Raw genomic sequence first — 15847 nt, 5'->3', positions numbered from 1 at the left:
TATTAACAGATTTGTGTGTGATCTGTTTCTCTATTTTGAAATATTCCTTTACTTCTTTTACTTAATTGATATGTATCACTTTGAATTGTAAAACTTCTTTTAAATATACCTTTGTATGTTTTTTTTTTGCTTGCCTAATACACACTAATATACATGATGGTAGTGCCAGAAATATTTGAAGATAAGTGCACCATTATCAACTATACATGTTAATGTTGGCATGTATTTTTCTGTGTTTATTGATAATAATAATTTGTAATATCCTATTATAGACGGATTTATATTTCATTTTAGGTCTGTGTTTGTTCATTTGTGTAACACAGAAACACTCTTTTTTTTAAATAGTTGGTATGCATAGCTAGTAATAGTTGATGTGCATGGAAAATCTAAAATGTCAAAACCGATTTGGAGTAGATTTGAAATAATTCTTTCTTTCTGTGAAGCATATGAGCATGTTATACCATTCTGGAGGTATAAAATTAAATGACGAGTAATGAGTCACCGTGTGACCTTCAAGTTAGGAAAAAAAAAACTTGAGAGATTATGTAACAAACACAAGGCGCCTTTTGATTTTGACATCACGCTTTATAGTAAAACATTGCCTTGCATTAGAATTGCAAACAGCCGTGAGGAAGCACAGTGAAGACTGCATGTGCATTGCAAATCACTTGAGCAGTTATAATAAAATGCAACAGCAAACTAATTATAGAATTTCTGAGGGTTTTGTTTGTTTGTTTGTGTGTGTGTGTTTGTGTGTGTTTGTGTGTTGTCGTAAACATATTCAATGTTTCCGATTGTTAATGACCTGTTAACGATCGCCCCGTCACTGTACAGGCATGCTTACCTGGAAACATTAAACTGCACATTACTTGAATATGAGACAGTTCTGAAGCAAATAATTTCACACATCAATAGATATGTTGTATAATGTATTCTTATGAATCCCACAAGGATTTGAACAATCATCTCCCAGCATTCCCACTTGATTCCCACTGATCAGTTACTAGCCTTCCCCTGTAAAGGAAACCAAAGGGAAATGTGGATTGAGTGAAAGCAGCAACATTGGAAGAACACATCAGTGAAAGTTTGAGGAAAAGTGGACAATCCGTTCAAAAGTTATGAATTTTAAAGTTTTTGTGTTGGAACTGCTGGATGAGGAGACTACTTGAGTTTACGGTGTCATGTGTGGACAACAATATAAAGAAAATATAAAGAGAATTCCACGAAAATTCATTTTTCATGAAAATTACTCATTCCATCATTTTGATAATGACATATGTTCAGGGTAGCAATTATTCACCCTGCTTTCTGAAAATGGTTAGTCAAATGCTCTTTCCTTATGCAAGAAAATTGAATTCTTGTGGAATTCCCTTTATATTTTCTTTGTATTGTCCACATGGTAGGTCATAACCTCTAGTAGTCTCCTCATCCAGTGGTTCCAACCCCAAAGCTTTAGAAATTCACAACGTTTGCCTCGATTGTCCGATTTTCCTCAAACTTTCACTGATGTGTTTAATGTTGCTGCTTTCACTCCATCCACATTTCCCTTTGGGTTTTGGTTTCCTTTAACTCCAGGCAAATGGGAAAGTATTTCACACAGGGCATAATATGCCCATTTGTTCGGAGTATATAATGCACCTGCCCGTTCTGCTTATTATATGTAGGACCTGTATGTAGGCAAACAGTTTTTACACTATTCAAATTTGGAAATTTGACAATTTTTATGCATATCATTGATTATTGTGTATGCACCTATACACTACATGAACAGTGATGAAGCCTGAGTTTTTGCTTACTAAACTAATTTCTTTCAAGTTTTTCTTCTTTTTTTTAGGTTTCAATTTCAATTAATCAGTTAATCTCATTTCAATGTCATTTTTCAAAAACAAATGATTATTTGATAATGCCCTGTTACCTTGAGCAAACTGTATCCCTGGTTGAAGCATCTTAAAGAATATGTGTGTGTGTGGATGTGTGTTCACAAGTGTGAATTCTTTGAGATAGTAATTTCAGATATTACTACAATTGTAGTATATGATAAACACACCATATAACAATGGACATTATCTCAGAAACACTTATTTACATGTCTGCTCCAGCATAGGCACCTACACAATAACACAAGCACAAGGACACATGCACATCTATTGCAATACACATTGTGAGAATGACTGCTTACACTGTCATAAATAAACGTTTTCAAATAAGCAGGCCTACATGTATTGATATCAGTGATTTGTGTCTAAATTCTGCACATTGCAACATTGCAAAATTTTGTACCAAGGAACTTTACCTGCATTCCCATTAGAATAAATAAATAAATAAATAAATATATATATATATATATATATATATATATATATATATATATATATATATATATATATGTATATATATAACAAAATAAGAACAAGAACAGTGATAACTAAAAAAAGCACAAAACCACCAACGCAGCTCATTTCCACCTATAGGCCCTATATTGTGATTTCCATCCATATTGTGAGTTCCACCCTATGGATTATGATAGTCCCAAATTCAGCGTAAATTGATTAATAATCATCATAATAGAGTACATGACTTGTATATGCTATGTAAGTGATATGGATATTTATTGTGGCGTGTAATACCATGTCTGAAACGATATTCACGGCTTCTGGCACAACCATTGTGTATATTGTTGTTTGCTCATGTTCATCAAACAACGCGACCTCGGAGTCGGAGGAGATTAATATTGCTGGTCGAAAAACCGAAATCAGCCAAGCAACTCGGGAAAGTAATGAGGTATCAATAAGTAAATGGACTCTAGTATATTTTGGAGCAGGGTTATCAACTCTTTCCGAAAAAAAGTGCTACAATTTGAAGTATCTAGGATGGAAGTCTGAAGGTGAATCTCAAATTTACTTTATTCCCAAAAGCATATTTTTGCGTGTTTTTTTTTTTTTTTTTTTTTTTTTTTTTTTTTGGTGAGAAATCTGTTGAAATTGGGATGTCATGGCGAAATGACTCCAGCCCGCTTCGATCTGGACATGGCATTCAGGAGAGTAGCTACTGAGATTGAGAGTCACGAGCGTGGAGATCCCAGCTGTCCTGCCAATGGTCGCACTTGTCGGAAATGTCAAAAGGTTGGACACTTTTATCGCTTCATCTTGAATCATGTTCATGCCGCAGTTTACGACGCACAGACCAATGCCGACGGAATCAGCCACATCCGCGTCCGAATCTTATTAGGCCAAAAAAAAAAAAATTGTTGCATTGGCGTAACCCGCCCGACCCTAAAAATTCCGCCGACCCCATGTTTTTTTATTATTTTTTTTTTTTTGCTGTCGATATCAAATATCTTGTTGATTGCGATATCACCGATTATAACTCTTCTGGATTATTACTCCTCTGGATTTATACTCCTCAGCAGAAGCGGATCTAGAGGGGGTGGGGGGGGGTTGAAACCCCATTTACCAAAAATAGTGGTGTTTTAGATGCAAGAAAACGCCATTTTCACACACAGATTTTCAAAAATTCTCCCTACTGTGGGAGGGGGGAAACCCCCCTCCCACACCCTCCCCCCCCCCCTTTATAAAAAGCTAGATCCGCCCCTGCTCAGGATTATTACTCCTCTAGATTATAATACTCCTCAGGATTATTTCTTCTCAGGCTCTCATGGTACCGACCATGATTAAGATGCCGACTCCCCTCTACTATCATGCATCTTCAGACGAGGAATATGACTTCCACCAGGCGTTTCTCTTTCTCTCTCATTTTCTGTGCTGAGCAAACGAAATTTGTGAAAGATTGACTCCGACTTATAAAATCTTGCGTTCATTTTGTATATAATTTTCATGAGCATGATGTGTGCGCATGTGTTTTGAATATTGATAAAAATAACACACTCAAACGATATGTGTGTACAGAAAGCACAGAGACATGCTCATTCATTGATTGTATATCGTATAATAGTACAACTAGTGTTGTTGAAAGACAGTGACTGTGACTTGAAAATGCACCAATCCTACTGCTATCATTTTTCCGTTTTCAAGTTGACCGTATTAAAATCGGTCTCTATCTCGCACCAATACCATGATAGTTTCAAAGTGTTCTCGTTTCTCGTGTCAAAATTTCATCCAAATCTGATGGTAACTTTTTGAGCTACTAGTATTTTGCAAACAGACAGACAAACAAACAAAACCAAAGCCAGCAAAAACATATAGTATCCTTGGCGAGATGTTATCCTCGAGTACCATGAGTATTGCATTCATCCATAGGCGTCGGACCTATAGGTTCGGTTTAGGACCGGGGACATAATTTTCCTGAAGAGTTTTGTCTGATTTTTTTTTTTTTTTTTTTGACAAATTTGCTTTCAGTCAATCAGATGCAATGATTTCTGTAGATTATCACAGTTTGTCCACACACACAAAAAAAAAATGTCTGACAAAACACTTCATGAAATACCCCAAACCCTACTGAGCTCATATTCGTGATTTAATACAAACATACAGTAACATCATTTTAGAAGTTCAGCTCCGTTAAGATGAAGCTTTCTAAAAAATACATTGTTCACGCTACATTCGCTACATTACATTTCTATACCTTTAGTAACCTACCGCGCTATCTTGAAAAAGTAAACAATCCATTTTCATGAGGAAAGAGTTCCCCCCCCCCCCCCCCCCCCCTCTCAAAAAAAAAAAAAAAAAAAAGTTGCGCCCAATGTGGGGCTCGAACCCACGACCCTGGGATTAAGAGTCCCATGCTCTACCGACTGAGCTAACCGGGCTTCGCGGCGTAAGTGGTAGTTTTAAAATTATATCGTTAAGTACAAAAATAAACTATGAAACGCCAGCTTATGAAGAAAATAATTTTATTTTTTAATTTTTCTTGCATGAAATTTCCAACGTCATAGATCAAATTAGCTGTAGAAAATGAAATTTTGCAGCCATTCATTTCAAACAGACCATTTCAGATCTCGTTTTGTCGGAAAATTTGTAGAAAAGAAATACGTTACCCCCTTCGATATACAGTAGAAGGCATCACAATGATGCAACCCATAAAATGAAGGAGTAGTCTTTATTAACAAACCCTGAACACCTAAGATTGAACAGATTTGCAAAATTTTATCCTACATCTGTTATGTTAGCCCTAATATATGTCAATTAGGAATTTTTTCCAACAAGGTGTTTATTTTAGAATACCGATTGCTATCATAGTTTTTATTTTGTTGTGGACACCACCATCACAAATCGTTTCAAAATTCTGTGAGGTCTCTTAAAGCTAAACTAACAAGGATAAACAACACGCATTCACGCGTTGCTTGTCGTATCTGCATGCAGCGAACGAGCACGCACGGAATTCGGAATTCCAAGTACTGTAACTGATCGACCGACGCGACTAAACTACGACCGACCCATAACACGTCGTCAATGACGCCATCCAATAACCTGTTGTGTTGGTGCAGCATTCGAATGTTTTGGAGATCAATGTCGGTAACAAGTGGGCATTGCAATGCTGAAATCAGACGTTTGGAAGGGGAAACGTGAGCGATTGAAAAAGTCGTCGTCCAGTCGCTCTCGCAGGCAAAATGGAAGTTCGTTTCAGTCGGCGATTCAAACTCGTTCCATTGAACGCGTCCTTGCACCTATCGCTGCACAGGTAAAAATCAACGCTAACGTCGCGTCGTGCTGTGGGGATCGGGCGGGGCGGGGGCGGGGGACCAGCAATGTCAAGTTAGTGACCAGGGATCACGTAATTTACTGGCTAATAACGTTTATTCGAATACTATATGATAGTTGTACCAAGGAGGTTTGAGAAATGGAGTTCCAACTGGCTGTAAACATTCAAACAGCTGTCGGTTTTCTTTTGATGTAGGTCCCCTACAAAGCAAAGTCAAAAGAATTCCACAGCACAGTCGACAGGTGCATTTTTCGTGACTTTTGTACAATTTGATGATCGGGGTTCGATGCGATGTCGCCGTCTTTGTGAGCAATTAAATCAAAGAAATGATTCATTTGGAATGCTAACATAATGTCGGCTAGGCCTATATTTTGTTTGTTTTTGTATTCTAAAGGAAATTGAATTTCAGGTAATACTACATGCATATGAAAACGAAAGTAACTCCTGTCGAGGATTAAATTTAATGTCAAACTCAAACGTCAAAAGAAAGAGTGTAAATTATCTGAACTGTACATTGTGAAAATATATGAACTGCACCTTTAACGTTACTGGAAAGTCGATTTTATCATCTTTCCGATCACTTCCGACAAATGAAATTGATAATGGTATAATCTTCAAGTGTAGTTCTTTAACACTTTATTCATTTATATGTTACATTAGTGTAAAAACATGTAAATGCAGGTAATTTTAATTCTTATTTCATCAATTTTTGTAGAATTTTTATCCACACATCCCTGTGTCTGTACCTTAAAGGACAAGTTCACCTTTATAAACATAAGGATTGAGAGAATGTAGCAATATTAGTAGAACACATCATTGAAAGTTTGAGGAAAATCAGACAATCCGTTCAAAAGTTATGAATTTTTAAAATTGTTGTGCAGCAACCGCTGGATGAGAAGACTACTGCAGTGTATGAATAACTTGCGTACAACAATATAAGGAAAATATAAAGAGAATTTCACAAAATTCCATCTTTTGAAAAAAGTACACATCCCCCTGACTCGTTACCGACAAATGTTATGGGCAATATTATTCCCCCTGCCTTTAGAAAGAGGCAAGTCAAGAGCTCTTTTATTATGCGAAAAAAGTGAAAATATGTTGAATTTTCTTTTACATTTTCTTTATACTGTTGTACGCATATGACTCACAAGCTGTAGTAGTCTCCTCATCCAGCGGCTCCAACACAAAAATTTAAAAATTCATAACTTTTGCATCGATTGTCCAATTTTCCTCAAACTTTCACTGATGTGTTCTACTGATATTGTTGCATTCTCTCAATCCTTATGTTTATGAAGGTGAACTTGTCCTTTAAAGGGATCGTACAGTTTTGGTTGAGACCTGATTTCAGGTTTCTAAAAATTTTTTTGTGAAATAATGAGAAATCTCTAATGAAATATGAAAGAGCATGTAATTCTATGAGGAATTCAAAGTTTATTTGGTGAAAATTGGTTTTGGAATGGCCGAGATATCCAAAAAGAGTGATTCTAATAAAGTGTGGGACCCACGCTTTATTACGATCGCTTTGTTCTACCCCGGTACTTTATTTTTGGATGTTTCAGTCATTCCAAACCCAATTTTCATCAAATAAACTTTGAATTCCTCTTAAAATGGTATGCTCTGTATTATATCATAAGTGTTTTCTTGGTATCTCGCAAAAAGTTAAAAGCCCAATTCTCATCTCCACCAATACTGTACCATCCCTTTAATATGTACTGCTCATGTTTCATAAGAAGGGACAGCGGAAAGTAACTACCTTCCATTGAAAGTTATGAGTCATGATGCAATGCCACATGAATCAATTGTCTTCCTATCTGTGAGACAGCTCCAGTTTAGCACATACTTCTATTTTGATGCAATGCCACATGAATCAATTGGCTTCCTATCTGTGAGATTGCTCCAGTTTAGCACATACTTCAATTATTTCTTGGTGGTGGCATCAAATATGGGATCAAAGGGAATAACACTGTTGTTACTCCATCTCTTAAATCTCCTTGGTTGTACTTTGTATCAGGGCAATTACCCCCCGAGGGCCAGTACCCCCCCCCCCCCCCCCTGCTAATACACTGTACTTGTTAGTATTCAGGTTAGAGTAAAGATTTAGGGTTAGGTTTTAGGGTCTAACTAACGTAGCCCCAGTGCAGGGCACTGGATCGCCGGTGCGGTTAGGTCTAATGACAACGTAGAGTTCGGGTTAGGGTTAACCCGTTAGGATTAGGTTCAGCACACAGTCACAGGATTAGGATGAGACTTAGGGTCAGGGGAAGGTCCAGGGTAATTACCCATGAGGTAATTGCCCTATGCCTAACTTATGACCTCTATGTGGAATAGATGTGTTGTCATTGTACTTCACATTTTGCAGCATTGTTAGTGTCACTGTTTGTAATTTCTGCTTGCTAATTATTACTATGCCTACTAGCTAAGAGGTGTGTCTGTGGTTTTGAATACATCTTCCTCTGTCATGCTTTGACTTCCAGGTATCCCAGCTGATAATTCTCAATGAGACTGTGGAAAGGGATGGGGGCAAGTTGCCAAACCTCATCCCGTTTGCCCAGACTGTGCTGAGAGCGACGGAGGACTTGGTCCAGGTGGGACAGAAAATGACCAAAGACACTGATGATGAGGTAATATTTATTAATTAGCTAATTGATGTAAATATAACAGTGTATATCTAGTCTTTTAAGTTATGTTTTGATTCATTCTTCTGATTTTGAAATGTTACTGATGAATGCTTGTTTGTTTGTAGGGAATATGAAAAAGAAATGAAATATCTTACACAAAAACCCGTCAAGAGTTAGTTGAATGTTTTTATGAAGAGTTCGTCCCTAAGATTTGAGAGAGATTTTTTTTGCTTTTGATTTCCATCACTTGCTTGTTTGATACTATGTACCATAGTATAGTATAAAGCTCTCACACAAAACTCTGGACCAATCTGTGGAAAAAAAAACAAATCTCTTGTTTTTAAGTTTAATGAGAATATCTCCCTGATATTTAGCATATTCTTATTTTCATGCATGAATAGCTGAGCAGGAAATTTGTGAAAATTTCCATACCATTTCCTTGCTTGAAATGCCATGGATGTATCCAGTTTGAGCAAGTTTTTGATTGATGGGTGTATGCCAGCTTTCGTGGTAATCTCACACAAACTACCCTGTCACATGGCAATTTTAGAAACTTCAGCTAGAGATGCCCGAAGTGTGTGATGCGACCATTGCAGCAGGACGCAGCATGCTGATGGCAGTCCAGCGTCTTCAGGCAGAGCCCCAGTCAGAAGCGGCCAGGGACAACATGGTGACTGCAGCCAGACGGCTCTTAGAGACGACCATGAAGGTATATAAGAAAAAAAAAGACTTGTTGGATCTTGGATAAATGCTTGATTGCATTGGACATTGAGAAAAGAATATCAGAGACATGATTGAAAAACGTGGTTACATAAGTTGATAACTCGGAATGTTTCACGATAATGAAGTTATTGGTCAAGATGAAAAGATACAATTTCAAATTTTTGTAGACATAGTTTACCTGTATTTTCAAAGGAAAATGTGTAGAACTGAGTAATGATAAAGGAAACATGTATTGCAGCTATTTCAGAATATGGGTACATTCAGTTTCTTTTTATAAACCTCACCTGTGATTCTGAGCAAATATTGCTATTTCAGTAAATCCTTGTTTAGCCAGTTGTTAGATTCTAGGCTATTTGCAGAGCAACAAGTAGTGTTTAGCTTTGTTCATGCTTGCATTTAACCCTAACTAGGCCGGGCTATTTAGGTAGATGAGAGAGCCGGGGGGGGGGCCTCCCAGGCCCCCCCTCCGGATCTCAGCCGTCGACCACGCGATCGCGATGAAAATTGGCACACGCATTGCCTATGATGTAATCTAAAGTACCATGAAGTTAATTTTTTCAAAAATTATCATTTACACTAAATTATGCTAATTTATGCATAATGATGCATGAAATCAGACAATTTGGTATAAATCACTAAATAAAGCTCAAAACAGGCACATTTTTGGTGTAAATATTCTTTTTAGTGTCCTTAGCAAATGTAAGAGAAAAAAATTGCATAATCAGAAAAAATTTCCTAAGTATTTTATTGTTTTTTGAATTTCTTATGTATTTCTTTGTTTTTCGACTTTATGTTTTTCATTGTTTTTTCGGTGAAATTTGTCCGTTACATTGTTCCGAACAAGAAAATGTGTTATCAATTGATTTTGATCAATAAACCCCCAAAATAATCATGCTTTTATGAAATTTGCCTGTAAACACAGTTTGCATTGAAATTGTACACAAATTCACGTTTTTGAGCAATTTTTGGTCTGACATGCACGTGCATATTTATGCGCAACTTCGGAACCGCGCACGCGGGCATCGCAAATTTAGTGTCAAAAGATGCGGGAGACTCAAAAGAAAAAAGTCATGAAACGTTGCGGGGATAGCTTCTCGCGATAGCGATACATCGCGCGAAACGTCGAGGGGGGGTCTCGGAGGCCCCCCCCCCTGGCCTAGTTAGGGTTATTAAAGGAAACCCAAACCCAAAGAGAAATGTGGATTGAGCCAAAGCAGCAACATTAGTAAAACACATCAGCGAAAGTTTGGAAAATCGGACAATTGATGCAAAAGTTAGGAATTGTTAAAGTTTTGGTTTTGGAACCCCTGGATGAGGAGACTACTAGAGATTATGATGTATGTTTTGACAACAATATAAAAAAAATATAAAGGGAATTCCACATAAATTCACTTTTCTAGCATAATGAAAGAGCACTGGACTATCCACTTTCAGAAAGCAGGGGGAATAATTGCTACCCTTGACATATGTCAGTATCAAGTTGATGGAATGTTTAATTTTCATGAAAAAATAATTCTTGTGGAATTCCCTTAATATTTTTGTTGTATTGTTGTCCACACATAATTGAATGCCTAGTAAAGGTATCTTTACATAGAAGTTAACATGTTCTCCATCTGTATGATAACTCCCACAAATGAATAGCGAGAAATGTTTTATCATGTAAGTTTTTGTCATCATAGATTTTCATAATACTCTTCTTGAATGCCAGGTTCTGCTAATTTCAGACGATGCTGAGGTTCGTCGCATCATTGATGCCTGCCAGTGGGTGCAGGACGGTCTACAAGACATGAGGGCTGTGGGCTCCATGAAGGAGCTTGTGAAGTGCTTCAAGGTATATGAAATGTTCGAACACGCAGTTTGCCTTCAGAGCAAGTCTATTTTTCCTTCAGCTTAGCCTTCTGAATGGGAAAGGACACTTAAATCAATGTCAGAAACCCTTTAGGGATAGCTAACTTCTACAGCAAATGAACGACTTTCGCTCTCAGAGCCAACTGCCTTTTGTGGAAGACAAGTTCTGTTTCTGCAAGTTGCACTGTACTGTAAGTGCTCAATTGTGAGTTTGTTTTCCTTTTGCTGTATATTTCTGTTATGCTCTCCCCTTGCCCATCCCTTATCATTCACTTCATCTCTCATCACTGACCTTTAACCTTTGGGACGAGATATGAAACCTGTAAATCCTGTAGCAACTTGTACAGTACAATGAATTACACTGTGCTGGTTGGTGCAGAAGAGTCGTTAGCTCTGGGCGCTGAAATTTCTTTGTTCGATGTACACATTACCATTGGTGTATTGCTTTTCCTGAACTTTCCAGGACTTTTCGGAGTCAGTCCTCCTACTGTGCGACCTGTGTGATAAGAGACAGCAGGATCTGAATGACCCGGGTAGGAAGGAGAAGATTATCTTGGCCCTGGCCTCACTCAGACGAACCGTTCCCTTGCTCAACTCCTCCATGCAAGCTTTCGTCAAATACCCGACCAATGTGCAGACCAAGGTTGGCAAGAGATTGGTGCTACTTCTTATCTCGTGCGGCATGATTTGCCTTGTTGGGGCTGTTTGCTAACTACTGCTAGTCACTTGTACGAATTGATGGGGGTCAGAATTGGTTGGGGGGAATGGAATAATTCTGATGATATGTAAAGGATGAATTGCTTCACCAAGTTTATACCCTCATCTTTGTGAGAAGTGAAGTTGGATCTGTTATGTACTTGACTTCAGATTCTCTCTCTCACTTACATGCAGGACCTTCATTTTATGTCCTATCTGACGGACAGATTGTTTAATACCCAACAGAGGAGATAGCAAGGCTGCACATACCATTTTTCAGTCAGTGTGTCTCATTATGTCTTAAATTTAAGTCCATTCGTGTGTAAAGTAGATAAAGATTTTTTTTTATCTGCATCTGTAAATGCACCACAGCCATGCATTGCCTTACTTTACAATTGGCATAAATTGATTAGTATGAGACATGTGTAAAAAGATGAGGAAAATATGGTGCACTCCCTTGAAAGTAAAAAACCAACATTTGATAACATTCCATCACTGAAACCAGGCCAGCAGGGACTACACCTGCAAGCAGGTCAGTGATGCAGTGAGTCTAATCCTGGAGGCAGTGGACCAGCACACAGTCCAGGTGTCAGATACCCAGAGCATCCCTGCGGAGAAGCCAGGCCTCTTTGCCCACAGCATTGAAACGGTATGTGTGTGTTGGGGATGGGGAATTCTGTATTGATTTTCAGAAAAAAAGGTCATACAGCCTTTTAGAGTAGAGTTTATATTTCTCTTCCCCCTCCTCTGCCTCCTCTTCTTCCTCTTCCCCTTCTCCTCCTCCCTCCTCTTCCTCCTCCTCCTCCCCCTCCCCCTCCTCCTCCTCCTCCTCCTCCTCCTCCTCCCCCTCCCCCTCCTCCTCCTCTTCCTCCTCCTCCTCCCCTCCTCCTCCTCATCCTCCTCCTCCTCCTCCTCCTCTTCCTCCTCTTCCTCCTCCTCCTCTTCCTCCTCCTCCTCCTCCTCCTCCTCTTCCTTCTCCTCCTCCTCCTCCTCCTCCTCCTCCCTCCCTCCCTCCCTCCTCCTCCTCCTCCTCCCCCCCTCCTCCTCCTCCTCCCCCTGTTCCTCCTTCTCCTCCTCCCCCTCCTCCTCCCCCTCCCCCTCCCCCTCCCCCTTCTCCTCTATTGCTGCATAGAATCAAGGAAATATCAGTATATTATTCAACCACATATCATTTGGGCATCTTAAATGAGCAGATGCAGTAACATGACTGATATTTCTTGCAAAGAACTGATCACTTGATTCTTGACGTAAAGTCATAAATTTCATGTTCTCTTCTGATGTACCGTTAAATGTTGGGTCATATCTGATGCAGTATGTCAAACTTGGTCTTGGTATTTGAAATTGAATTACGTACACAGATTTAAAGGGAAAATTTCATACTCGGAAATATCACGACATATTCATGCAATGATTTTCTGTGACACCCTAGTTGATTGAGATGCTGTCTCCCGACCACCGGATGAAACTGGGCGGGGACTTTGAGGGCATCCTGGAGCAGACTGTTCGGCATGGGATGAGCGTGGCAGCAGCCTCCAGGGAGTCTATCAAAGATGATATAATTGCTGAATGTAAACATGTAAGGAGCATTTCATAAGCATGGAGTCTCTATTTTTCAAAACGAGCTAGCTACTACTTGATGTGAAGGGCACTGTAAAACCAGAAGTGTTCGTGTGCATTTTAATTTCATGAATTTTGGGAAGTTAAAATGCACACAAAAATTCTTCTGCAAAATATGCATTGAATGCCAGTAGCAATTCCCCAAAATTTCATGCAGATCGACCCATTTCATGAGAGGCAAATTGGTGTATAGACTATGACTGGGTGTATAGACTATGACTGTGATGTGGAATACTACCAAGTTTGATCATCACCCATCTTCTAGACCCACATGAATATACGTTAGTAAAATGGATAGGAAATATTTGTTGCTATCATTTACTCAACCTGACAGGGCACATTTCATGAAGCGTTTTGTCAGATATTTCGTCTGACAAACTGTTAAAAGCTATGGAAATCCTTGCATCTGATTGGCTGACAACAAATTTGTCCGACAAAGTTGTCGGACAAAATGCTTCATGAAGTGCCCCCCAGGACAATTTCCACCTAGTTGCATCATTTTGGCCAGGGAAGCCACCCATGAATCAAATATATGTGTGGTAATTTTTATTTTGTAGATGATTATAGGTGGAGAACTGACATAGATATAAAGTGTTCCCCTTCATAACCTCACTAATTACAATCAACAGATACTGCAGCTCCGTTCAGATGTCACAAAGACCCACACAGCCATGGAAGACAACGCGTCTTACAGCCAACTGTTGGCGGACTTTGGCGCGTTGTGTGAGGAGCTGGCCCGTGACCTTTTGACCATGGAAAGTCTTGTGAAGAGCAGTATCACCCACCAGATTGTGGATGTCTTCACAGAAACAACGGAACCCATGGACAGGCTTGTCAAGACTGCTACTGTAAGATTAAAGGTAAGAACAACAGGATATTTTCTGTTGAGTTTCAGGAAGGACACAAGGTCAATTTCTTTGCTGTGAGGTTAGAGGCAAAGACTCCAAGACGTACAATTTCAAGAATAAAGGGTGAAGATATCCAAACCTCTTCTTACATTGAGACTGTGGATCAACATACTAATTTTTATTCTTTACTGTAAGAAATAAGAACCTTGAAACATATGTATTTCTTATTTTCTAATTTTGTAGTACTCTTCAGGGTTTCTGAAAATATATAATTCCATTGAAACTGAAGGATCATTTATGGCTAGTACATATTTGACCTGTGAGAGACCATTGAGGTAGTCACATATAGGACCTAATGATGTCAGAACGTACTTGCATTGTGATGTTTGGTGTGAATTAGGCTGCTTTTATCAAATCTTATTCATCATGGTGAAACATGATGGATTTTGAGAATGACACATTTTGAGTTATGGACTGATTTATAGAATGTAGAGTAAACAAATATTAGTGAATGTATTAAGGTGTAAATTGCAGATCATTTCATGATCAACATCTGATCGCTTAGAGGAAAGTTTGTTAAAATGAGTGGCATAAAAGTTCAATTTTTACATGAAGCCAGTTTTTTTGTCCAGTACAACAACTGTTTAGAGGTATATTTTATCAAGCTTGTACTAAATGCCCATTCATCTATCAGTGTTCTTGATTTGAATGTGCAAAGTAAAGAAATTAAATATGCTTTTTGTGTGCATTTCGCGTTGTTTAAATTAGGAGAAAGGGCCAATTAAAGAAGAGTTATGCACCAAGCTACTCCAACCCCTTGATGACAACTTCCACGATCATTCAGATAGAGTCCTTCAATTGGCAGCTTTCATTGCAGCCAGCTGTATCGACCGCAATCGTGAGTTTACCATGCATTTTGATTTGCAGTTGGTGTCTTTTCTATAAGTTTAATGACCCAAAGTAGCTGATCAACATAGACACTATGGACGGTGAGCAGTGTCCTATCCAATTACTGACGTTTGCAGTAGTCTTCAACTGACAATTAGCACAGATTTTTGTTTCTCCGATGGAGGATGTTTATCCAGCTGGATTTGCTTTCTCTCCATCCATGATAACAGGTTACAATTTTTTTTTTTTAAGTCAACATACGGTAGCATGTTTTCTAATCATATTTACGTCAAACTGTTTTAAAAAAAATTAGGGAATGATTTTGAAAGAAGTGAACAACTCTGATTTTCAAGTTGTGTTCTTTATTGTCTGTGTGTTCTAACTGATATCCATTACGATTGATTTCCATCTAAAGCACATGACAGAAGTTGATGAGTCTCTAGATATTAGATGAGTGTAAAGGCAATATTGAGGATGGTAATAGTAGAAGTCATTCCGTACATCATGTCTCCCTTTCATTAATGGTATGCGTAAATACTGGTTGGTGATTGGTCATAATGCAATCATATGACTAATGCAGCCAAAATCGAAATCATCACATTGAGAGTATTGATGTCACATCAGGAAATATAAATCAAGAATTTGACTGGCTGCCAATGGGGCTAGAAGGAAATGATGTATATCTATGTAGACCATAATATATAACAAATATTGCCTTGTCTATTGCTGTAGTTATAAACTTGATAGTCTCTTGAGAGTTATATTTTGCCTTTCAGACGATATATATATTTTTGTTGTTGTTGAAAATGTAACTCCCACAGGGATGTCAAGTGTTATATTGCACCTCTAAAAGAGCAATATCTGTCAAAATCAAACCCACACTGCAATATTTACTGCACACATGAGCTGAGTCCATCCACAAAATTGTCCAGCTTCATACATGTCCGCAAT

General features: G+C 38.4%; 1 protein-coding gene and 1 non-coding gene across 2 annotated transcripts in view; one reads left to right on the top strand and one right to left on the bottom strand.

The window, feature by feature from the left end:
* The first annotated feature begins 2999 nt into the window (after nucleotides 1–2999).
* The window catches only part of LOC139708724 (uncharacterized), a 38352-nt gene continuing 25504 nt past the window's right edge, over nucleotides 3000–15847 (top strand). The window contains exons 1-10 of the mRNA XM_071620658.1: nucleotides 3000–3105; nucleotides 5504–5637; nucleotides 8133–8279; nucleotides 8827–8985; nucleotides 10708–10830; nucleotides 11311–11490; nucleotides 12049–12192; nucleotides 12973–13119; nucleotides 13790–14020; nucleotides 14777–14906. Of these exons, the coding sequence (XP_071476759.1) occupies nucleotides 3000–3105; nucleotides 5504–5637; nucleotides 8133–8279; nucleotides 8827–8985; nucleotides 10708–10830; nucleotides 11311–11490; nucleotides 12049–12192; nucleotides 12973–13119; nucleotides 13790–14020; nucleotides 14777–14906 (1501 nt within the window). The remainder of the gene's footprint in view (nucleotides 3106–5503; nucleotides 5638–8132; nucleotides 8280–8826; nucleotides 8986–10707; nucleotides 10831–11310; nucleotides 11491–12048; nucleotides 12193–12972; nucleotides 13120–13789; nucleotides 14021–14776; nucleotides 14907–15847) is intronic.
* Nucleotides 4693–4765, bottom strand: Trnak-cuu (transfer RNA lysine (anticodon CUU)). Its single transcript has one exon. It is a non-coding gene; the product is annotated as a tRNA-Lys (tRNA).

The sequence above is a fragment of the Diadema antillarum genome, unplaced genomic scaffold (assembly GCF_040938485.1).
Source record: "Diadema antillarum isolate AM-2024a unplaced genomic scaffold, OU_Dant_1.0 seq00001370_RagTag, whole genome shotgun sequence".
NCBI classification, from domain to species: Eukaryota; Metazoa; Echinodermata; class Echinoidea; order Diadematoida; family Diadematidae; genus Diadema; species Diadema antillarum.
This window is presented reverse-complemented; position numbering and strand designations above follow the sequence as displayed.